At 40.5% G+C, this 24,007-nt stretch overlaps 2 protein-coding genes across 2 annotated transcripts in view; one reads left to right on the top strand and one right to left on the bottom strand.

Annotated features, from left to right (window-relative positions):
• Positions 1-595: 595 nt before the first annotated feature.
• On the bottom strand, positions 596-14,486 carry BHMT2 (betaine--homocysteine S-methyltransferase 2). Its single transcript, XM_054578521.1, is given in 8 exon segments — positions 596-1,708; positions 5,038-5,266; positions 5,538-5,720; positions 5,955-6,102; positions 7,773-7,964; positions 8,925-9,016; positions 9,880-10,012; positions 14,439-14,486. Coding segments are annotated over 8 exon segments (1,092 nt in total). The 5' UTR covers positions 14,472-14,486; the 3' UTR covers positions 596-1,626.
• A 122-nt stretch (positions 14,487-14,608) lies between these two features.
• The window catches only part of DMGDH (dimethylglycine dehydrogenase), a 54,869-nt gene continuing 45,470 nt past the window's right edge, over positions 14,609-24,007 (top strand). The window contains exons 1-4 of the mRNA XM_054578520.1: positions 14,609-14,709; positions 15,541-15,715; positions 22,010-22,108; positions 23,536-23,700. Coding sequence (XP_054434495.1) covers positions 14,609-14,709; positions 15,541-15,715; positions 22,010-22,108; positions 23,536-23,700 — 540 coding nt within the window. The remainder of the gene's footprint in view (positions 14,710-15,540; positions 15,716-22,009; positions 22,109-23,535; positions 23,701-24,007) is intronic.

Here is a 24,007-nt window from a genome sequence, read left to right as displayed (position 1 = left end):
ACTTTTCTAATTAATAATGCCCAGATAAGAAGTTATCAGAGCAAAGCAGCACATAATAAAGTTATTAAATTCTCTTCTTGAACACAGTTTTCGTTGGCCACATGCTACCTGATTGCTCAGGTCAGTCTTCATGTCATGTCTCATTTTCTCTTATTCTCAGTCTGCTTACCTTCTTCAAATCATTTTCATTATTAATTTCCTTATTCATATGTTTTAATTCATGTCACGCCAATGATTAACAAATTCTAGAGAATATATTTTAATTATTTTTTGGCATATATCGAAATTGTCAATCTGAAAAAACAGATGAATGACTTGACTCTTTCTAAAAATCTAAATGAATTGCTCTTAGCTGACATAGACTGCAAATGATTTTCTATTTTTGTGGGCCAAGGGACCTAGATTTTAAAGCATGTCCTTATCATCTACTATACATAATTCATGTTTACTTGTTATACTACTTCTAAACTATAGGGTATGACACTAGATGAAGGTTTTAGTTTGTACTACTGCAGACACAAGGAAGGAATTTAGAGTGAAAAAGGGCACCCCCTCCCAGTGTAACCCCTTAGCTCTTGCTCTTTGCTCTGTCACATAACCTTTATCTACTAAGCAAGCTATTATTGTGTGAGCATCCACTCTCACAGTGAGAGAGAAAGAAAAGCAAAAGCCTGGGACATAAATAATAAATGTTTGTTGTTATTATTTCAAAGAATATCCATGAAATTGTAAATAATCAAACACTATAAAAGGTAAATGATCTTTACTTCTAGTAATTGTCACAAATTGATACATTATTTTGAAAAACAGAGAGAAATCATAGAAAATAACATAGAGATAAACCAAGAAAATATTAGACCAAGATAGACTTGAACATTAACTTTTAAAAAGGTCTTCTAAAACTGTTTGTTTTTACTTATTTTAAAGAATAGGTATTTCATTGAGCACCTATTATTATGCCTAGCACAATGATAAATACTATAAGGAAAAATATAAGATGTTATCTCATTGTCCTTGCTCCTAAATAGTTTACAATCTAGTTATTCATGATTATAAAAACATTAAAAATTCTGGAGCCTCACACCTTTAAGTATATCATCTTGGAAAGTAATCACTTTGGAAAGTTATACACTTACTTCAAAATCCTTCCATTTTTCAAAACAGTTTTTGCTTCTTTTCTTTTGGAAACGCCTTTGGAGTCATTCTACAGATCATTTCAGAAAAGCAGACTCAGTGTGCTAGTTCAGAATGCCACTCCACCTTTCTCAAGTTCCTAGCTTAGTTACCTGAATTAATCACTAGGATGTTGCTCAGTGACTTCTGGTTATTTTTTAGTCTTTAATTCATCCCAAGACAAGTTTTGCTATTCTTGACAACGTGGAAAACAATGTAGTGCAGTATACTGGACAGGAAATACTGAGAACAAGGAGACTCTCTCATTGTCATTGCATCCCCTGCAGCATCCCTCGGTGCATAACCACAGCAGGGGTGCAATGCTCATGCATGGTATTCAACTGAAGGGGCTGCAGCACATTAGTGGCGGAATCATCGGGGTGGAGTTAGGGTAAAGGCGAGGAAGGGGTCCAGATGGGCCTTGAGGGGGATTTTTTTCTGTTCTGTTATTTCTTAGGCGTCTGGCTTTGACCAGGAAGAACAGAAAGGTCTGCCTGAAGCCGGTAACAGATTCTCCCAATACTCTCTTCTAGCCCTGTGTTTTAAAAATACACAGTTAATTAATTTAAACATTTGTATATAACGTATATACCAAATACACATAAGTTAGGTGGATGGTCACACTAAAGTAGAACTTCAGTTTCAACACACAGACAGAATAACTGTTCATATTCATTCATGCCAGGGTTTTTTTCTCAAATTTCTATCCTTAGTAATAACCATTAGGTTTCTTACCACCTGTCAGAAAAATACAATGGGTTTGAGTTTTATAGACTTAAACTCATTCTGAAATTTCTAGCAGGGTTCTTTTTGTTCTACTCAATATTTTATTGTAATGACAAGTATATGAAGATGGTTTTTTAATGTAATGAGACAAAGTATAATTCTTCAAAAAGTAACTAAAAAAAAATATAAATAGCTTTGTCAGTATTTGTTCCTTGTTTTTAGACAAAGAAAGGAGAGTACAAAGATTCCTGGTTACAGACCTTTGTGTTAAATATATTTTTACAGTTTTTCCCCTTTTATTTATGAAACAATGAATAAATCAATGTGTTAGAATGATAAAAATGTCAGAAATCTGGGTACATACAGATTTCTGTGTAATCACAACTGTCTGCAAACATCAGTATGTTTGGGAGTTCAGGGTTCAAAGAATGTCTGACTTTAGAGAATAATGTTTTATCTTTAGTGGCTAATGCATTTTAAGATTTCCTAGACAGTAATAATTAAAATAAGTTATTTCTTGAGTTTTTAAATCATCATCAAAGTATGCTTTCCTCCCTCTTTAATTACATTTAGTACTTTTTTCTATGTATAATATATATAAAAACTATCTTCTCTAATAAATATCCATATGTCCCAGAAGAAACATTTGACTAAATGATTTCTTGTCTATTTTTACAATCTGAATAAATATACATTAGGGAAGTTGTTCCAGTTAAAAAATGAAGATTGTTCTAAATCCCAATGAAATGAATAAAGAGTACAAAATGGGTTATATATATACTAGCACTGTATAAAAAAGAGGAGACAGCAGAGATGTGACTAGTTTTTGGAAGATGGAAAAGGAACGACATTGTTTTGGAGATAGAGTCAGAGAGGCAAACAGAACATTCTAGCCCCCCCGCCAAATGTCTTCAGTTATGAAGTAGACTGATTATAAAAATAGCATAATTAAGAAATAATACATTAGAGAAGGCAAAGACCTGTTATTCTTCTTTCAATAATGAAAAAGAAAGTTAATTAGAAATCTCTAGAAAACCAAATGTTGTACAAAGAAATTCACAGTACAAGTATGAAGTAAATTAAAATGTAATACAGATTTGAACAATGGGTGAAATGCAAGAGAAGAAAATCAATTTGACTTTAATGTTTGGAGTATTCTCCTACAAGTGGATCGAGCTGTATAAAATAGGATTGTATCTCTTTCTCCATAGCTCCATGTTTACCACTTGGTTCTGCAGTGAATAATGTTTAGAAAATGATTACCAGGGTACAGAATACTAGATTAGAAAAAATTTTTTTGAACCTAGTAATTCTACTTACAGGAAAGTTTCCTGCACAAAAAGTAGCAAATATGTATTAAAATATATGCATAAGGATAATCAGTGAAGTATTGTTTCTAACAGAAAAAAAAAGTTGGAACAATCTAAATGTTATCATGCATTACTCTGACATTCTTTAATTGTTTGGAAAAATTGCTCAAGTTTTGGAAATGAGCAAAAGAAAGTATTAAGTGCTCTTTCACTGGAGTGGAGATGTCTAGTGGACCATGGATTATCTAGATTAGAAAGTTTATTGGAGACACCTAGGTATGATAGATATCAGGTGTTAAAGCAAGACAGATGCTCTGCAGAAGTTGCAAAGTAGGTGGCCAAGGGCCAGTTAGATGACTTGCCTGACTGCACTGGACAATCTGGATCACAGAGACCCACAGGCCACCTACTTTGCTTGCGAGTGAAAAGGGTGTGGTTAAATTGGATCAGACCACCGTCTCAGAGTTTTTCTGCATAAAGGAAAGGTAAAAGGGCCTTTAGCCAGTTTTGAGTCTAATAAGAGACAGAGCGAGCCAGACTGGAGGTATTTAAAATTAAGCCCATGAGAATCACCAGGAAGGACAATGGGACCCCCTCCAATAAGGTATATCTAGAGTGACCTTCTGAAAAAGTCAGGACCTGAGGGGACACAGCAGTCAGAGAAAAACGCAATGCCTCTGGTATGAGAATGACAGGCCAAGGTTCCCAGAGGAACCATGACTGTGCTCTGGAAGGTCTGCCAGGCCCAGAGAATGTGGTCTTTCTACTGAGGTGCCAGTCAGGCAATGCCAGCTTACTCCTCGTTCCCCACTTTTTCCTCTGCCTTTGAATCTGAAGCAGTCAGAAACCATGGTTAGCAATTGGGAAGAGAGGGTTGGAAGCATAAGACAGAGAAAGAGAAGAATCACACCGACCTTCCCTGGTTTCCAGCCCATCGAAGTCTTCTGGAAAAACAGGGAAGTTTAAGTTTGAAAATGTTCCAAGTTTTGATTTTACATGGAACCGAACACTTAAATACTGGCTTGACACTGTGGTGGCTAAGTGAAGTGATTGCGGGGCCTTCTGCTGCCTAACACTAACTACCCAAATCCCGGGGCATGTCAGTATTTTCTAACAGGGACAGAGGAAAGAAGTCACCCATTGAGCAGGTTTAAAGAGACAGAGGGATTCAAAAATAAAATTGTGTTCTGATTTGTATTTTTGAGTCCTGCTTGTTTAACATGACAATTATAATAATATAGTAAATGTTATTTACTAGCTTTACATTTTTATAATAAACCTACAGGCTAATCTTGGAAGACTTAACTATAATTACAAAGCAGAACAAAATTACTATGAGCTTTAATGACATAAAAGTAAAGGTATAATTTAAAGAAGTCAAGAAGTAGGTGAGGAAGGAAAAATAGAGGGAGGCAGACAGAGTCAATTCTTATTTTACAAAGAGTGGAATCAACATGGATTAAGAAATAAGTGGTTAAATATGAAACTCAAACTTATAAAGACAACTAACAGAAGAAATAAAAATGTACTGAGTCAAATTGGGGGAAGGTGAGCAGAGAAAAGGGGAAGAGTATGGGATTTAAATTCCTCAGCTTTCATAAAGGGTAATTACCCCTTAAAATTGATAAAACAATGTACAAGACTTCAAAACACAAATGGCAAACAGGTTCTCTCTGGGAATGGTGTCGGGCAGGGAGCAACTTTTACTTTTCATTTTATACAGCTCTATAGTTTCTGAATTTTTTATTTTCATGCACATGCATATATTTATAATGATAAATAAAATGAGATTTGAGAAAAATAGTGTTATTAATTTTAAAATTCCTACCTGGCTCTAATCCATGGTTTGGTGTGCATGTTGAGACCACTTCCCCAGCTGCCGTGTTTTTCTGAAGCCGGCGGCAAAAAGCCCCTTTCTGGGGCCAGCTTCTCTGCGATCGCCCTGATGTGGTAGGGCTCGAATCCACAGCACCCACCTATGTACCTGACCCCCAGGTTGTAGGCTTCTCTGGCATATTTTTGAATATCCCACCTGGTTGCAACTCTGGGCTCCAGTCCTGCAATATTATAGTTGTGGCATTTCTGTTACCATCCCCATTTCCAGATGATAGATGCTCTGATAAGCTTTTTTCCTTCTATTAAAAAACCGCAAATTTTAGATTGTGCATTCTTCAGATGGCTCATTTTTGGTTAACATGTAATTTTATTTATTTTGTTGTTGTTGTTGCTTTATGCAGTCTCGAACTGTACCAGAGTTGTTCATTATAGCTGTTTCTATTTTGTCACAACCAGAAACAACAAGGACCTCTAATACATGCCTGAGCTTACCAAAGGGGTATTCCGGGAGATCCACAAACCCTCCCTTGCCGCAGTCAGGTGTGTGGAAGCCCAGGGGCTGCACCATCAGGTGCGCTTTCAGCCCCGCAGCCTGGAGGCCTTCCTTCATGAGCTTCAAGGTCTTCAAGCTGATCTCGGGCCCAAATCGGCAGTTCACACCAACAATCGAAGCCCCTATGTGAAGACAGAAAGAACTTTTACATTTTATTTTTTTACTTGTTTATTTTATTTGTGAATAGTTAGAAGGCACCTTAGAAGTCAGTTATTCCCCTCTACCTCCCAAGTTTTATAGGTGAGGAAACAAATCCCAGTTCATTCTTTTATTTCTGACTTTTTGACAATATTAAGCAACTTTTGCTAAATTTCATAAACAGCTGAGCTGCTTATCATACTATGAGTCCAAATTACCTGCTTTCACCAGCTTAACAGCACATTCTCCAGGTGTCAAATTATGCTTGTCTCCCTCTGGGCCTATGCACATAGTAGCTGCCACAGGTTTACCAGATTCTTTTAAGACTTCCACAGCCTACACAGCTTCTTCAGCATGCTCAAAATACTAAGAGAAATTTCATTTCTTTCTATTGATCCAAATATAAAGCAGATTTTGAATGGCAGAATACAAATGTGGCAAAACAGTTATAAAAATCACTGACTATATAATATGTAATAAAACTTGCCAGGAAATGTGTCTCTGTCAGACTGACTAAAGAATACCTTTCTGAGTAAATATTTTAATTCCTACTCAGAGTGGGGAAAATAGGCTTACAGTTGTTCATGTGGAAAATAATGCAATAATTAATAAATAATCATACAATAATAAACTATTTCATGTACTCACAACTGTAAACCTACTTTTGCCACACCCTGTATGCAGATTTTCATTCATATATCATCTAAAAAACACAAAGGTTTTTTAAGTAATTGAGCATTTAAAATCATAATTTTAAAGGAGCAAAAGTTAATAAATTTGGGACTCATCTTTTATGGAGCTGAGGTATTGAATAGTTTGTTATGCTTTATATTATTTCCAAGTGCTTTTATATTCACTTCAAGTTAGATATTCATAAGTGTTCTATAAAGTAGAAATGGAAATATTATTTCCCCAGATGAGAACTTTGAAGAACAGAGCGGAATAGAATAGCTACTGAGTTTCTTTGCAAATGATGGACAGGACACCTTGTCCAGTAAATTTATAACATCTGCAGGGATGCCTCTCAGGAACCCCTTGAAGGGCCACAATTGAAAAGCTCATCTTCTGTGAAGAAAAGCTAGTGGAAAGCTCCCTGCTTCTTCCTCCTGGACTTGGAGACAGATTCTACAGAAACAGTGTGTCAAGAATGACAGGGAGGGTCAAAGAAAGGCTCTTAAAACACAGACTGGTGTTCCCGTCATCTGGGCAACATATGGGCGGAGCCTGTGCTCTGCTCTGCTAGTAACGGTTCCCATCTGGGTCAGCTGGAGGTGGCCCTGAGCCTCGGGAAGGTTGAAGAAGCAAGGTTTTCAACAGGTTCAATAAAGTGACTGGGAAAATAGCCGTTGGTAGGCTATTGTCCTTGTTGAGGTGAAGACTTGAGTTGAGGACTTGACTAGCAATTGGAAAGGAAAATGGTGAATGAGAGCTTTTAATTTTTGGAGGTGGAGGAAGAGAATGTTTAGGGCTTTCATGTTCAGTCAATGACCAATTCTTACTGTTTCTTTCTTCAAAATATTGCTCACATGTCAGAGTTCGAGTACAAACAGAGAGGCAAGAGTGAGAAAGGGTGGAGGAGGACAAAGGGATTACTTGGTACTGAGGATTATTGGTGGGGCCTGGAGGAGCCTGAGCAGCTAGCCACCTGCCCCCACGGCCTTGCTCCCTCATGGCCTCTAGCCCATACATGCAGCTCCTTCGAGTCCTGTCCCTCCCTTGGGGGAGGATAGTCCCTGAATCGCTGTCCTCCCTCTTGACCCCACATTGTAGTGCCCCGAGAGTCAGCTGCTACAACCATCCTGACCTTAGGAAACCCAAGGCTGCAGTTAGGCCCTTCTTGGGTCTGTCCTTTGGCTCCACAGAGAAGCTTGCATACAAGGGTGAGCATGTTGACTGTAGTGCATTTAAATAAACCTTTGACCATCTGCGTGGAGGAAATGAGGTTATAAGGCAACCCAATACCCTCAGGAAAGTTGAAGACTATTCATTTATACTTGTCACTAGGTTTAACACTCTCCCTATAACACTAGGCTTACCTCTGCAATCAAGAAGTCCACATTTTTCCTGGCAAAAACTTTTAACTGTAGTTGAAAAAGTTTTTTAACTCTTGCTTCATCCTTGCGGTGTTTATATATTGATGTCTGGCAGATCCCCCCTGCTACCAAGGCATCGCCTTTGCCAGCCACTTCTCTGGCAAGGTCACAGGCAGCAGCATTGACATCCTCCCACTGAGATTAAAGAGCAAGAATTAAAATAATGAGCTTGGCAACTTAAAGGTGAAATATAATCAATAACAAAGGGGAAAATGAGCAAGGAAAATGAGTAGATGTTGCTGGTTTTAACTGCAATTCAAGAAGACCAGCAGAGCTGTGTACCATCTCTTCTACTGCAATGTACTTGTGTTTCCATTATCGTACTGACCATGTTGAATGTTAGCATACTTGTTTACCTCCCACACTTGACCTTGAGCCACTTCAAAATAGTGTTTATACCTTTGTATGATCTTTGTATCTAGCATTAGGGAATGTACTATAACAGACAGTCAATAATTGTTGGTTAGTTGGGCATTAACATTTATAAGTGTTAACACTTGACATTTGCAGAATAGCTCACAATACTTCCACATCCTTCACCATACCCCCCTTTCTCAACAACCCTCGGTAGGTAAGCACAAGTTATCTCCACTTTGCAGAGAAAACCAATGCTCCATGCAGTTAAGTGTCTTGCACAAAGTCACATAGCCAATAGGTGGCAAAGTTAGGTATCTGACCCAATCCTTCTCATTCCTAGGCCAGGGCTGTGTTACCTGGGACCACGCTGGCTCCAAATGGACAAGTCAGAAAAGATTAATGTGAAATGGGAAGGTAAAAAGAACATCTATAAACTGTTCTTTCTCTATAAAAAAAACAGCACAGAAAAATGGCCATGCCCTTCCAATGTCCTATTCTCCCCAGTCTTATGTCCTCCCTTTCCCTGGATAAAGAGACCAAAAGCTCATTTATATAGTGTATATACATCTACATAATAATAAATTACTTAGATATTTTATGTGGAGCTTGTAATAAAGGGTAGTAACATATCAGGTGAATTCCATAGCTTTCCATTGAGAGGTTATTTTTATTATATTACATGATCCCTGCCCACCTACCCCTCACTCTGTCCCCCAACCAACTGGCATTACTATTTACCTTGATTTCCATATTTTCTTCACTGGCAGAAAAGGTGAACGTCTGCATGACATTGGATCCCGCTCTCAAGAATTCCATGTGAAGCTGACGAACTAGAGAGTAGTTGTTTTTTTCATTGAAATTAAAATATTAAAAATGACAGAAGCTGCCATTTTCAGCGGCAGCAGCTCACCCACACACATCTCTTTCAGGCATACGTAATTTCAAACCTAGTGCTTACTTAAAAAATTGCAAGTTGGGGTTTGTAAAATTCAAGAACAGGAAATGACAGAGTCAGTACCAAATGAGGGCTGTTTAGAGTTCCCTCATACTGTCCTGTTGATGGGCCTCACAGCTCAGTGAAGTCTGATGCAGAGGTTAAAGGCTGATTGGCCAAGTGCTCCTGGTTTCTTGGTCTAGGAGGTCCTTCTCAATTTCCCATGTCATGAAGAATCTCGCTGGTCTACCTATAGTTGGCACTGGACAGCCCTCAAAGTAGAATGAGGAAAACTGTTTCTTTCTTCGCCCCTCCCCCTTTGGCAACAGAACCTGGCTGTCTATCATCTACAATTTGTTAGCTGGTGGATATCATCAATCATCCTTACCAGACACCCTGTTATAATATAATATGCTAATTAGCTAGAAGGATGAATCTGAAGCAGTAACCGTTTTTCTATGCTAAGGAAACTCTTGAACATCCATAGGGTAAATATTCATGAAAGAAATATTAAGATGTATGTTTTAGCACTGCTCTTATATGAAGATGCAAATGTGTGTGCGGTGGGAGGAGGAGAGAGAGGGCAACGATTTTCTTCTATTTGTTCAACCCACGTACTGCCACTGTCTCCATAGCTCGGCAATTTTGACAAGTGAAACAGTCCTTAGAAAACATGTGCTACTACTTTTTTGTCTTCTCTCAATCAGGTGTACTAAAAATGCCACCCAGATAAACACTCTCCGGGATGCTGGTGCCAACCTGCGTTGGGATGCTCTAGCACGGCTTCTGGAGTCCAGAGGCCGGCCTTCACATAGCCCCTCTTCTCCAGAGTTATGAGAAAACTGCCGTCTCCAATCACAACCTCCCCGGCGTCCAGACGTTCTAAAATACCCTGAAAAAAAGAGAGAGAAATCACCAAAGGACCCTCCTTTTTTCCCCTAAAAAGCATTTTCCAATTTTTGGAAAAGCAGTATGTTGTTCTTACAGCTCCTGTTCTGTTAAAATCACCAGTATATAATAGTATTTCAGAAAGATTGAGTATACTATTATTTCTTGGATAATCCAGGAACTTGTTTTGGCCAGAGTGCTGTGACTATTTTTCCTCATAACATTTAATCTGAGTCAGAATATAGTGAAAGTGGTGATTCCATAATAACTATTTTGGTTCTTCAATGTGTTTGTGGCAGACATTGCTAGTTGTCTAACTAATTTGCCTTTTCTCTCCTCTTCCTTGCTAATGTATTTTGTTTGGTGGAGACAATGTTTTCAACTTAAAAAACAATCTCATGGTCCCTTGCTGCTGGGGATGGTCAATAGACACAATGCTGACCAATGAGGCATCGGGGGAAATCCACTGAAGATTTCTGGAAAAGTTTTGCATTCCTGAAACAGAGGCTGACTGCCTTACATCTTGACACTCGTTTCTTTCCTGACTGGAATGTCACCAAAGGCCCTGGAGCTATAGCAGTCATCTTGCAGCCGTGCCATTGAAACCCACATGCTAAAGCTACTGGGAGAGAACGGCGCCTTAATGACATCACTGAGTAGCTCCAGCAACCATAAGTCCATGGTTGACTACACCTCTGATTAGGTGAGAAAAATAAACCTCTCTTTTTGTGTAAATCACTGAACATAATCCTAATGAAAATGACATTTGATATTTATGCCCTATATTTTCCAGCATGTTCATATACACGTTATCATTTCGTACTACCAACAACTCTGGGAGCTAGGCAGGGCATTTTACAAGTAAGGAAACTGAGGTTCAGAGAGTTCACGTGACTTGCCCAAGATCACAGAGCTAGGTAAGTAACAAGGCAGACTTCAGCTCTTCTAAATTCCTAGTCTTTCTCTATTTTACCATCTATAGTCAGACCACTCATAACTTGAATAAAAGTTTGTATCCAGAGCAGTTATCCAAGGGCTATAGTTTCCACTGTCTAAAATGTGCCTCCCTCAGATGCCTGCGTGGCTCACCGCCTTCAGGTCTTTGGTCAAGTGTCATCTTTTCAAAGACCCTTCCCTGACTCCCCTGTGACAAACTGCAAACACCTCCATGGTGCCTATCCCTCTTGTATACTGCATTGGTTAAAGATACAACATTTTAGTGAAAATGCAAGGACAGTTCATGTCAGCCCTGCCTACAACTGGACATGGAGCATGCCTAAGCGGGGGGAAAAGCCTCGAGCAGCCCCTTTTAATCAGTCATACATACAGCCCAGGAAGGGACACTGGGAAGGGTTGCACTGGAGGCTAAGTTCCAGGCTGTCGTAGCCATACTCCCCCCATTTTCCTGTGGAGGGAAGTAGAATGGAGCCGTGCTGTGTTAACCATAAACGCTGTTTGACAGAGAGCTCCTGACTCTGGTTATTTCTCCATATTTCATATCTAAAGAAGAATTTTAGCAGAATGTGGAAGAAATGTTAATATTTACCATTATTCTCACCTATCTCTCCACTCACTTTATAAAATATAATTTGCTCTTTTTGTTTTGTGCTCTTGAAACATAAATAAAGCCTTAAGCTTTAAACTTTCAGTGAGACCTTCCCACATGCCAGGTACAGTTCTAGGCAAGAGGGAGTAGGACAACGTCCGTGCCCTTAAGAAGCTCGAAGTCCGGCTACCTTGGGGAAGGCCAGTGGGTCAAGAAATCATCCCAAACAATGTAATAAATGAATGCTGCAGAGGGATATAGAAGAGAGGACAAGAGGTAGTCTCCTGTATAAAATCTCATCCTGAAAAAACTCACACACTTCAATTAACTATGTTAAGAATCAAATTTAATAATATACATCAAACAATGTTAGAGAGAAAAAACTAGGACATACAATTTAGGTGTTACAAAGTTAGTGTCTCACATCCCACATCCAAACCAATTGTGTCTATTTAAACTTCTAATATATGTCCCCCCATCCTCACTGCCCTTGATTATTGAAACGATCTCCAGTTCCCTATCATATTTTCCACCGCTGCCAGTGCAAAGCCTTGCCCGACTTCCTCTTCTTTGCGCTTACCTCCTCCTTTGTGCCCTGCTTCGGTCCAAACACCCTCCATGTCTGTATCCATCACCTGTACTGCAGTGTCTGCTTACTTACCTGTCTCCTCTGTTTGGCTGTAAGATATTTGAGGCTCAGGTGACATATCTTGTAACATATCCCTACCACCTTCTACACCACCTAACATAGAGTAAGTCCTTAACTACCTAAACTATGCAGTTTGAAGACAGACAAGACTGTTTTGAAAATGTCACATGTCTCACATAGGCTACAAGTTTGGTCCTGAGGAGAAAAACAAATGATACTCTTTAACAGAAAACTAGTTAGGATTTTTCCAAGAAAATTATAGTACATGGTTTGCCTGTGTCTTCATGATACCAAATAAAGGTAAGACATTTTTATCTGTTCTCTAGACGTTTGTCCAACATTTTAAATTTGCCAGTTTTCTAAGCAGCCATTAACAAAATAACTAAGTTAAGATTTGAATTCAGAGCATCTTTTAACCCCTCCTTCACTGCTGTGCTCACCACCTCAATTGACCACCAGTATGATCTAAAGACAGCTCTGGAATGACAGGACTGTGTAAAATAAAGAACACTGGGGACTAACTTGCAGTGCATTTATATTTTCATTCCACCCTCCCTTAGCTAGGCAGTGAGCCTGCCTGGGTCCTGACAGTGAGCCCTGAGGCGTAGTTATCCCCACTGATATGCAGATATCAGTGTCTGGACTTCTGGACTGAAGATCCGGCTTCAGGGCACCTCTATCCATACACAGAGGAGCCCACCAACTTCACCCATGGCAGGAGGCGGCCGGAGATCCAGCCTGCCTGAAAATGGCCACCGGGACTGCCCTTTCGGTTTAAAGAAGCAATTGCAGGTGTCCTTTGTAGCAATTAAACAAACTCTTCAAATGCACCTGTTAGGTGAGAAGAGCGGTAAGATCAGCTGCTTCCCTCTAACATTTTAATTTTAATTCCCAGGCACTCATTAGCATGGATCAGCATACCATAAACTTGGTGCTGTAAGAGGCTAGGAAGAAATTGAACAGAGGAAGCATATTTTCAATATCTTAAAAAAAGTGAACTGTAAAAGTGAACATAGTATTAGGAAACGTTTAGAGGAAGAAATCAGAACAATGTTTTTTGCTTCTTTATGCTTTTATTATGCTCATTTTCATCAATCCCCGAATTTTACTTTTATAATCAGAATAATGTATTCAAAATGTTTTTAAGTTTTAAAATCCATATTCTTCACCGTATGTAACTTCTACCATTATTGCATCTTTCCTTATGGTGTGTATATAAATGTTTTTATATGTGTAGTTGTGATCAGTTTGTGATACATCTCCTTTTGTCAATTAAAATCGCCAAAGCACTTTGCCTGCTTCCATACTTAGCTCCTTAATGGGCTGCCTAACAACTTACTAAGTGGATGAACCTTACCTTGTTTAGGGAGCCCACTACTGTAGGGCATCTTGATTGTTCCTAACTTTTTCGTACAGATAAGTCAGTGGTGCACATTTTCATGTCCACATCACTCCATTCTTCCCCACCGTCTCTTACGAATTTCGGGGTGCAGGCGGGTTGCTTTGAGGGGCCCTGGGCATGTCCCGCATCCATATTCATGCCCTTCCTCATTTTATTTTGCCACCCTTTCTTCCCACTCCGCGCCCGCGCACACGTGGGGCAGGAATGGGGGAACAAAGCCAACAGCTGGCGACCAGATTGGGAAGGGGCTGCGGGAAAAGCCTGGAGGCAGAGCGGCCACCACGCACCCTCCCCTCCACCTCCAACGTGCGCCTGGCCCTGTCCGCGCCAGGGCTGGTTTCAGCCTGCGGGGACTGGGGCAGCCAGACTGTGGCCCTTCCCAAGCCGGGCGCGGGGAAGGAGCTGTGGGGGCGCTGCGCGGGAACGCTGTGGCTGCTGGCCGGCTGGGGGCGGGGATGTGTGGCTCCGACCCGAAGGCTCCAATCCCCGCCCCACTCTGGACTAGTCGTTTGACTCTCGGGGCCTCAGTTTCTTCCACCGTAAAATGGGGACGTTTGTGAAGATGAAGAGACTACTTGAGTAAAGCGCTCTGCGTAGTGCCGACCCGAGTCAGGGCTCCGTAAATGGCAACCAAGTTTGTTATCTCATCCTCACTCCAAGGGACATCGCCACCCTGGCTTCGCGATCCGGTCAGCCGAGGTCCAGAGCCGTCTAGGGGCCTTACCATCACCACAGAGCAGGGCAGGGGGCTCTTACGGGCTTTGAACTCCTGGTGCTGGGAGCCCCGCTGCCGGGAGGGCTGACCAAGTAGCCGCGGACTTTGGGAGCCTTACCTTCTTGGCTCCAGGTCTTCCGGCGGGTGCCATGATGCCTCAGTGTTGTGGGCCCCTGGTGGCAGGGAGCGCGCCTGTCCAGGAGCCCGCCCCTCTCCCGGGGGAGGATCCCCTGCGGCCACTGCCTGCGGGCCGCCCTCCGAGCAGGTGTCCGCTTCCTGGGCTTCGCCATGCTCCGCCCGGGTGTGCAGCGGCTGCGGGGCCTCCCGCTGCGGGGCTTCCCGCTGCCGGGCCGCCCCGGCCGTCCGCGCTCCGTCAGCGGCCTCGAAGGGTGAGTGGGAACCCGGCCCGCTCAAAGGCCGAAGGCCGGTGGCTGCAGCGTAGGAGCGAGGGACTAAGGCAGACTCAGGCGTTAGGGGTGCTTTGGCTTCTGAAAAATGGACATTCGGATTGCTTCTTGATTTGTTCGTTTTCCTTGCACGATCGCACAGAAGTGATACAGTATCAAAGGGTTCCCAGTGCAAAGTCTCTCCAACTCCAATCCCGTTCTTGGGCACCTGTTTATAGTGTCTTTTGTACCAACTCAGAGATGGCCTATGTGTCTGCAAACACAGCTGCGTGTACATAGGTTCTTCTTCAGCTTACTTACACATTACTTTTGACACTATGTCTTGGAGAAGCTCACAATCCAGCTAGGAAGTCAGTCGTGCAAATAAATATCTTAAACCACTGAACAATAATTATTAGAGAAGGATGTACACGGTGAAAGGAAGTTGAGTGAAGAAGAATGTTTTGCTCCATCTGGCTCTCTTTCACCTGGAAAGAGAGTGAAGGGGGATGATCCAAGATTTATGAAACTAAACTTCCTGATGATTATGGTTTCTTGGTGGAATAAAATGATTGCAACTGCGTTCTTTAAATAGACTGAGAAAAATTATTCTCTAGATTCTCTGGGGGGAAAAAAAGTCACCTGTTCAACTCTAGAGCTATATTAGTTATCTATGATGGACCAGAATTCTATGGAATGGGGCTCAAATGCTCCCTCCTTCCTCCCTCAACCAGGTTGCCGAAGTTAGGCTTTAGATGCCTTAATAAAAAACCATAGCTACCACAGTCTAGTAGAGCTTCTCTTTAAAAAAAAAAAAAAAAAAATGTCTTCCAGAAAGGACAGCCCAACCTTATCTGCAGAAACAAGATGGAAAGACAGAGCAGAGACAGTGATCATTGGAGGTGGCTGTGCTGGTGTGAGTCTGGCTTACCACCTAGCTAAAGCGGGGATGAAAGATGTGGTCCTCCTGGAGAAATCGGAGCTCACTGCTGGATCTACCTGGCACGCAGTAAGAAAAGCGCCGCAAAACTGTCATGTACACGGAATTGTGCACTAGTTTAATTGGTTTCCTTCCCATTCACAATGCCCCACTGTTAGCTCTTTAGAGTGAGTTCCCTTTCAACAGTGTTAGACAGTGACGTTCCAGTTTGGTTGGCATACTTCCAGGCAGTGATCAACATTGAGGACGTCTTTATCTTGAACATATGGCTTCTCGATTCACATCCTGGCTCTGCCATTTTCTACCTGTGTAACTTATGGCAAGTTACTTAAGTTTCCATCTCCTCATGTATAAAATGAAAATATTAATAGTACCTACCTGCTAGAGTTGTGATAAAGATTGAGTTACTATGTGCAAAGTTATTAAACACATAGTAGGTGTTTAGTAAATGGTGCCCTTTGTATCGAAGAACAGCAGTTGGGTGACCCTGAGTATGGCCGAGATCTTCACCTATCGTCCCTCCCCTGGTTTTAGTGGTCCTATTTATTTATTTATTTATTTACTTATGATTTTAATTTTGTGTTGTAAGACAATAAATAGCTTGGCTACATGAAGACCTAACTACGAGGACTGAGAACACGTGACATACTTTTGTTAAATAAGACACGCAGCCAAGTCAGCCTCACGTATTTAGTGGAGTATGCATAATTGTTCCACTGCTAAACAATAACTGGCCTAAAACAGAACGCTGCTCAGGTAAATGAGGTGATCGACACTGCTTTCATGCCCTCAGACCAATTATTTCTGAAGTCAGGTAAGGATGGGAGAGAGTTTTTATGACTATTTGTACAGAGTTCTTTTGGAGGAAGAGTTAGGCGATGCCAGTTCAACCTTCTGTCATTAACTTTCCTTTTCATCATTACTTTCTTCTGCTGAGGCAAGAGAAAACTCTACTTTTAGGGCCCTTTTGCCATCCAGGGCCTGCTCAAGGTATGGGGTGGAGGCTGAGCACTAAAAGGGCTGCCTGCCTCTAGCTGAGTATGGAGCAGAGTGGAGCTCAGATTTCAGCCCAGTTGGCCCCAAGTCCTAGCGCCCACAGAGCCAGAACACGTGGTTGGATGGAGGTCCCTAGAAAAATCATAGCAAGCCCATCTCTTCTTCCCTCTCTCCTCCTCCTCCAGCCCCATCACCCCTCAGGCTGGGAGAGAGGCCCAGGCACCTAATCCTCCTGAGTGTCATTTCAGGAGCTTAACAGACACACCTGGCTTTTGTTTCACCAGTCCCCTGTCAGCTTGCTTCCTCCTGTCTGGAGAGCCACCAGCTCCGGGAAGCCACCAGCACTCCTGGCTCTTCATCCGTCCCTGAACTAGACCTTCTGTGTAGGCTTTTTGTTGCCATGAAAAAGAAAGCTTGCATTTCTCCTACAGCTCTCCTGTAACTTCTTCTTGCTGGACATTCAGTCACCCTTTCAACAAATATATGCTAAGAGCCTCTGTTGTGTCAAGCCAGCACTGTTTTAGGTGAGGACACAGCAATGAACAAAACAGAGTCCCTGCCCTCATGAAGCCACATTCTGGTGGGTAGGGCAGACAGAAAATACACAAACAGTGTTTGTGAGTCATCAGTGCCATTAAGAAGGGGAAATCTGGCTAAAGGGATGAAGAATGTTGGAGATGGAAGCACGAGGAAGCTAGTTCAAAGACAAGAGATAAGGCAGAAGGGAGTGAGAGAGGGGCCGTGAGCCTATCCAGGTAAGGGCATTTAGGCAGGTGGAAATTTAGGCAAGTGGAAGTATCCTAAGAGGGAGGCCTTACACCCTTTTTAACACTTTTGGGTTATGAAGGAGGATGAACTCTTTAATATTTTAATTACTTATTTGCTCATTTATACTTGATTGAATTGATGTGGCCTGCATTTTAGAATAGATTACCAAATTCCCTGTGATTTTACGTCTTATACATCCCAAGAACTTTTTTTAAAGCAACATGCCCTTAACCTAAGTTCTTTTAAGAAAAGTAGGCAAAGCTGTTAATATGCCAGTTTCTAGTTTAATGTTAACTGTGCAAAACAATTTCCCTTAAGGAAAGAGATATCAGAGCGAGTGGAAAAGACATTCTACTCATTGGTGAACAAAGTACTATGCAATGCTCTGCAAAATGAGATTCATGCAGTGTGAGCTCAAGATGGAGTCAGGCATCAGAAGCCAGGTTATTTGCCTGTAAGGAACGAAGGAAAAGAAAGAAGGCTCCCCTAGGAAACTGATTCTATGAATATTTGCAAGGCAAGGGGGCCTACCTCTGAGAAGTAACAAGAGAAAAATCCCATGAATTAGGAATTTTTAACATAGAGAAATATGTGTAGCAGATAAGAGAATGTGGAACGTTGGGGAGCCAGCTAAAGGGGCAGAATACAAAAAATAAGGACAGTCTCACCAAAATATAATATGTGCTCAGGGTCACCATATCTAGGAGCATAGGAATCGGTATTTAGGGAGGAAAGGACAGCTTGCAATGTGAGTATTCAGAGTCACAAATCCAAAAATCCTGAGGGTTTGCTATATTTGAATAAGACTGTTTTGTCAGCACCTGGCACTACTGCGGATATGGAGCACTTCTTGTGGGATGAAGGGTAGGAGAGAGGATTGAGTGAGAAGCAGTTTGGGAGCATGGGGTCCCCAGGAGAGGGGGCCCCTGGGGATGGTAAGAAAGTGGATGTTTTGGAGGGCTGACGACTAAAGATGCAACATGACCCATTTTGGGGTGTAGGAAGACTATTAGAACTTTCTGTCTATTTTTATCTTAAAATATGAGGAAGAAATTGAGCTTTGCGAGTCTTTCTAAGTAGCCCTCACCTTTGATGCGGGTGACGTGTTGGATAGGGTTCCCAGGGGCTGAGTAAGGGCGAGGCTGGGGCTCTGCAGTGGGAGCGCCTGCACTTCTCTCATCTCCAGTCCGCACGGCAGAGCACGTGCTGCAGGAACTCACTGCTGATTCATTTTATAGAACCAGGGCTTTAGGTAATATAATGGGTGATGAAAGGGAGAGGGAATGACCTTGAGAGGGATTTGTTGGTTATCTCATTATAATAATTAAAAGAGTTGTGAAACTAAAAGTTTTTCTTTTAAAAAATGACAGTGTCCCAAATTTGGTGACCTTTGTAGTGATGCAAATGGCTGCCAGTCATTCACAGCAGGTACATATTTTAAAAATATGTGCTAAAGGTGATGTTACAATAGGTGAGAAATAACTCTTGCAAAACCATCCTGTTGGGAAGAGAGAATTTGGAAAGTTGGCTTTATTATTATATGTTCTGGCCACAGTGATATGTATCACCTGGAAGAACTTTCCATATATGCAAAAGTTAAGTTTTTTAACCTAAAATTTTTCCAAATGAGGAATTTCAGTGGGATTTGTACCTATTTATTTGAAATGCAAAAATGTAATACCTTCCAATGACCTTGTAACAACAACTGATGGACAGGAGAACATGAGACATGAATAGTCGAACTTCAGCTGCGACCTGCGTGGAGGTGGTGGCTGGGATGGAGGTGCACAGAGCACAGCCAGGGAGTGGCCCCTCCCACTGAGGCCTCAGTGCGGGTGACAGGTAGCTTCTCCAGCTACCGCAGCCATTCGCACCAGCCCCCAAATGAAACAGAGATTCAGGCCTTCAAATTGCTGTTTTTCCAAGGTTAACCCAATATACATCTTTTAGTAATAAATTGCATTAATCACGTAGCCTTTGCCAATATATAAGCTTAATATTCCACAGCTTTTCTAAACAATAAAGTAACTATTTAAAATATTTAATTCATTTCAAGTAGATTTGTATGCTTTATGATCTCTGTTAATTTAGTGATACATATTTATATACCATGTAAGAATCAGACAATGCACACTAGTTTAGAGGGTATGCTCAAACTTTTTAAATCGGATGTGAGTGCGTGGATAAAAATTTGGAGCCACCGGGAGCTCAAGGTCAGTCAATGGGCCTTTTGAGGGCATAGAGACTCATAAAAGAAGACAAAAGATTATTAAAGAGCTAGATAAACAGAGCATCACTAGCTCAATTGATAATGTTTCTAACTCCATCATTCTTTTCATTAATTCATTACTAATTGTCAGTCTACCATAAGGAAGATCTTTTCTATTTATTTATTTATTTATATCAATAAGGATTCATACATTTTTATTTAATTTAAAGGGCTGTAGTTTCTAATGATTATTCATGTCTCTTTCATCTTCACTTTTTTATATTCTCTGCCAACTATAATTATTTTATTTCTTCAAATCAAAGGTAAGCCTCTTTCCTGCCTTCCTTAAAGACTTCTGTGACTTTTCTAGCACCTTCTCTTCCCTTAGTTCTTATGTCTTTCTACGTTCCAGCACTTAATCATATGCTGTTGATTTTATTGTTTCATGTATGAAAGTTTCATGATCTCAGTCAGAACATAAAATCTTGAAGGGTAAGAACAATGTTTTCTTCTTCTTCAAACTTTCCATTTAATATAACCTTGCTGAAGCTCAGAACAGAAAAACATTTTATTCTTCTTATGTCCCATGCCTTAAGAATGACACATACGTTAACAATAAGTACCATGCAAGATATTACATTCAGATAACTTACAATGAAAGCACAGATATGGTTCATCCCAAATTTTAAACACAGAATAAAAGACAAAAATCAGTTAATAAAAATATATACAATACAAAAAATAAATAATATAATTTCATGCCTGGCCAAAAAAAAAAAAAAAAAAAAATAGCTCAGAGCTTACTTCTGACCCTCCTAGCAGCAAGGAAACGAGAGTAGTATGAGTTTTTCAGTGGAAATATGTACACTATTTCACTAAGTTAGGGCTAACTTTTCCTTGGCCAGAAATTCCTGGAAGGATTTGTTCCCTAAACAAAGGATATTGGGCTAATTTTTTTTTAGTAATAGCTTTATAAAAACTAACCCATGTCACTTTTTCAGATGAAAGATCATTAACTCATATGAAAATAGCTTTCTGGGATGGGGAAGAAGAGGGTTGAGGTAGTATAGATAATACATAACTTTCTGGAGATCTGGCTTAACTGAGGTTGAAATTAGAGTATCTCAAGGAGAAAATGGTGACTGGAATTCCACATCAGTGCTCATGAATATCAGTTTTCTCAAATGATGGGAACTATATGGAAGACAAAACTGACTTCTCTAGAAGATACCTGAAGGTCAGGGATTCTCTATTATTGAATTAGAAAAGTCCATATGCACAGTAAATACCAAGCATTAACAGGAGAGTAGAGTATTTGATTAAAAGTTAAGAGGCCCAACTTTTTCGTTCCATTGTAATGGGGCTGTGCTCTGAGAGGTCTTATAAGTTAGGCCAGAGTTTTCCTCAGAAAAGTAGCTGTGCGTATGTTTAAATGCTTGAACAAGTACTTCATTGAATCCTGAGTATCCGATCCATAAAGAATGTTTAATGAACTTTTAAGTGCGGTGTTTTTTTGAGTTTACCTCTTCTATGCCCACTACTGCCATGGAAGAACCTTATAAAGACTCTTAAACAGCTTTTATTTTAAACAGATTGTGTTCTGATGAACTTTCCAGGATGCATTATCTGCAGTTTGGGGCCCCAGACACTTAACTGAGAGATCTTGCTTCATATAATTCCTTAGAATTCTTTTTCTGGATATTACATTGTAGCTGAGTTGATAAAATGGGTTTGGGCATGCTACTATTTAGATATTTTTTCCTAAAACTACTTATTCAGTATTTATTCAGCAAATATTTTTCATGTACAATCTATGTGCTCATCAAACAGCAAAAGCTTTAACAAAGGTCTGTTCACTAATTCACCAGGCTATAATTTCCAGGAATTTTGCAATTCTTGAATTTTGGAAATTTCAAAGGGAACTGGAAGGCTGCTTCATTCCAGAGCATTGTGCGGACTGGGGCAAGGAAATCTCTTTGCTAGTCTACAGCCCTTCTGCTTAAGGGAACACACAATTTGCTGATTTGAGTCCACACCGTATGCCACCCCCCCGTATTCTTCCTCATAGCATACGTTCCTAAACTTCCTACCAAATCATCCCATTTCTGAGTCTTCCAACAACCTTTCCTAATAACTTTTAGGGACTTAATATCCACGTCCATTGGCTGGCTCTGACGTTACTTATATGGTTCAAACCGTCCTTACTGCTGGGTTACAAGCCTCTGGCTCTGACATGCTCCACCTGGTCATCGTGTGTTCTCATTCCCCAGGGGCTGCCTGATGCTGCTCCATTTCTCGCCGGCAGCAAATTCCTGCTTAACAGCTAAAGTACCAACATTTTGGGAGTATTAATTTTTTTTTCAATATTTCCTCTCCTCCTCACTTTAAAGGCAGGTTTAACAACATACTTTCATCCTGGAATAAACTTGAAGAAAATACACTATGATAGCATCAAACTTTATGAGAAACTGGAAGAAGAAACCGGACAGGTAAATCCATTGAACTTGAAATTGTCTTTAGATAAATCTCTTGGAAGTATGTAAGATCTCTGAAGGATTTTGGTATCATCATGTATAGCTGTGTGTAATGACATTAAGGGCATGTGAAATGTTTAATGTGGTAGAAAAATCTGATAAGAGTTTAAGGTAAGAACCTCTGAAGTTAGTTCTACAATCACTTTAATTTCTTGAAGTGTATTACACATCTGATTACCTACTCTTCTTGATTTATTTAATAAAGGAAAGAGAAAAAGCAGCAGCTTTCAAAAGTATCTTTAGTCAGTTACTATATCTAGAAACTAAGAAATTAGGGCCTTTCAGTAACTGGATTGCAAAGGATCTAACATGGCTTTGAAAAGTACTTCACTAAAAACCCCTTACTTTTATTTTTATCACTTCTCATAGCTATTAGTACTCTTAAAATAAAGTGGCAGGCATAGAATATCCATAAGCAAAGACTGGAGTCTATTTAAATTTTTCCTGCCATTTTCCTTGCCTAAAACCATCAAGGTTCACGTACAGGACAAAGGACAAAGGAGCAGGGCCTTCCTCAGCTGAGCCCTGCCTGCCTTTGCAACATTTTCTCTTGCGACTTTTTGCTAAACAGATGCTTCAGCTCTTCTTAATTACCTATAGTTCTGGAATGCACTGGGCTCTCTGCCTGAAACAACATTCATTCTGCCCCCCATTTCAACATTCACCCCCCACTTTTTCTGGGGGTCATCCCCTTTGAGACGCTGGCTTTGACTTTGCTCACCCACCTGTCAGGCTAAACTGAGGACTTGGTTCTGAGACTATTTGTACAAAGCCCTCGTATAACACACCTCTCTCTGTAGTGTTTGTTACCTTACTGATTGGTCTTCCCTGCACACTATGAGCAGCCTGAGGGCAAAGATTACATCTTTTATCTCTATAACCCAGGGCTCAGCTGAGTGCTTGGCCAACTGAAGGACTTTGATAAATGTCACATGGATTATTTCAATCTATACTTAATCTCATCACCGCAACATTTTGATTCTTCATATTCCCTCAAATCCTTTGTCTTTCTCTTTTCCATATGATTTTCTTTCACTCTGTACACTAACACTATCTCATAGTATTCTATTATGCAATTAGCTACCTGCCTTCACCTGTAGCCTATAAGCCCCATCCAAGTGTGTTCTTTGCTTCTTGTGTTCATAACAGCCTCTCTGGAACTTAGCATAGTGCCCGACACAGAGCAGGCACTCAGTAAATAGTTGATGAACAAATGGCTTTTTGTAGGACACACATATGTGTTATATAGTTATGTCTTTCCCTGCATAGTACAATTTATCTCTTTCCTTGTACACCTGCATTTTCATTGTGCTGGAGAAGAATCGTGTCAGATTACCAGATAATGATTTATTTATATGTTTTTACTGGCATTTTTATTACAGGTGGTGGGATTCCATCAGCCAGGTAGTATCAGACTTGCTACAACTCCTGTAAGGGTGGATGAATTTAAATATCAAATGACTCGGACTGGCTGGCATGCAACGGAACAGTATATTATTGAACCTGAAAAAATTCAAGAGATGTTCCCTTTACTCAACATGAATAAGGTACTTAAGGGCATTTTCACTTTTTGTTGACTTGAATTATGCTTAGAAAAGTTATTTTTAGATGTTAATTAAAAATATAAAAACTGTGCACCCACTTTAAATGGCAAAATCAGATGATTAATGCTGGAATTTGGATAAATTACAAGGTGGGTTATTATGTACGCTAAATGAAATATGAAAAAAATCTTATTAGTTTTCTATCTATGAGAACTGAGGAAACATTTTCAATACCTTTCTATTACTGTGTCCCCCAGACCTAGGGATTCCCGTATATAAACCTTCTGTTTGAGAACTACAAAGAAAACAG

The sequence above is a fragment of the Pteronotus mesoamericanus genome, unplaced genomic scaffold (genome assembly GCF_021234165.1).
Source record: "Pteronotus mesoamericanus isolate MK-2021 breed Mesoamerican mustached bat unplaced genomic scaffold, CSHL_Meso_final contig_50, whole genome shotgun sequence".
Classification (NCBI taxonomy): Eukaryota; Metazoa; Chordata; class Mammalia; order Chiroptera; family Mormoopidae; genus Pteronotus; species Pteronotus mesoamericanus.
The sequence above is the reverse complement of the archived record's forward strand: the minus strand, read 5'-3'. Positions and strand labels throughout refer to the sequence as shown.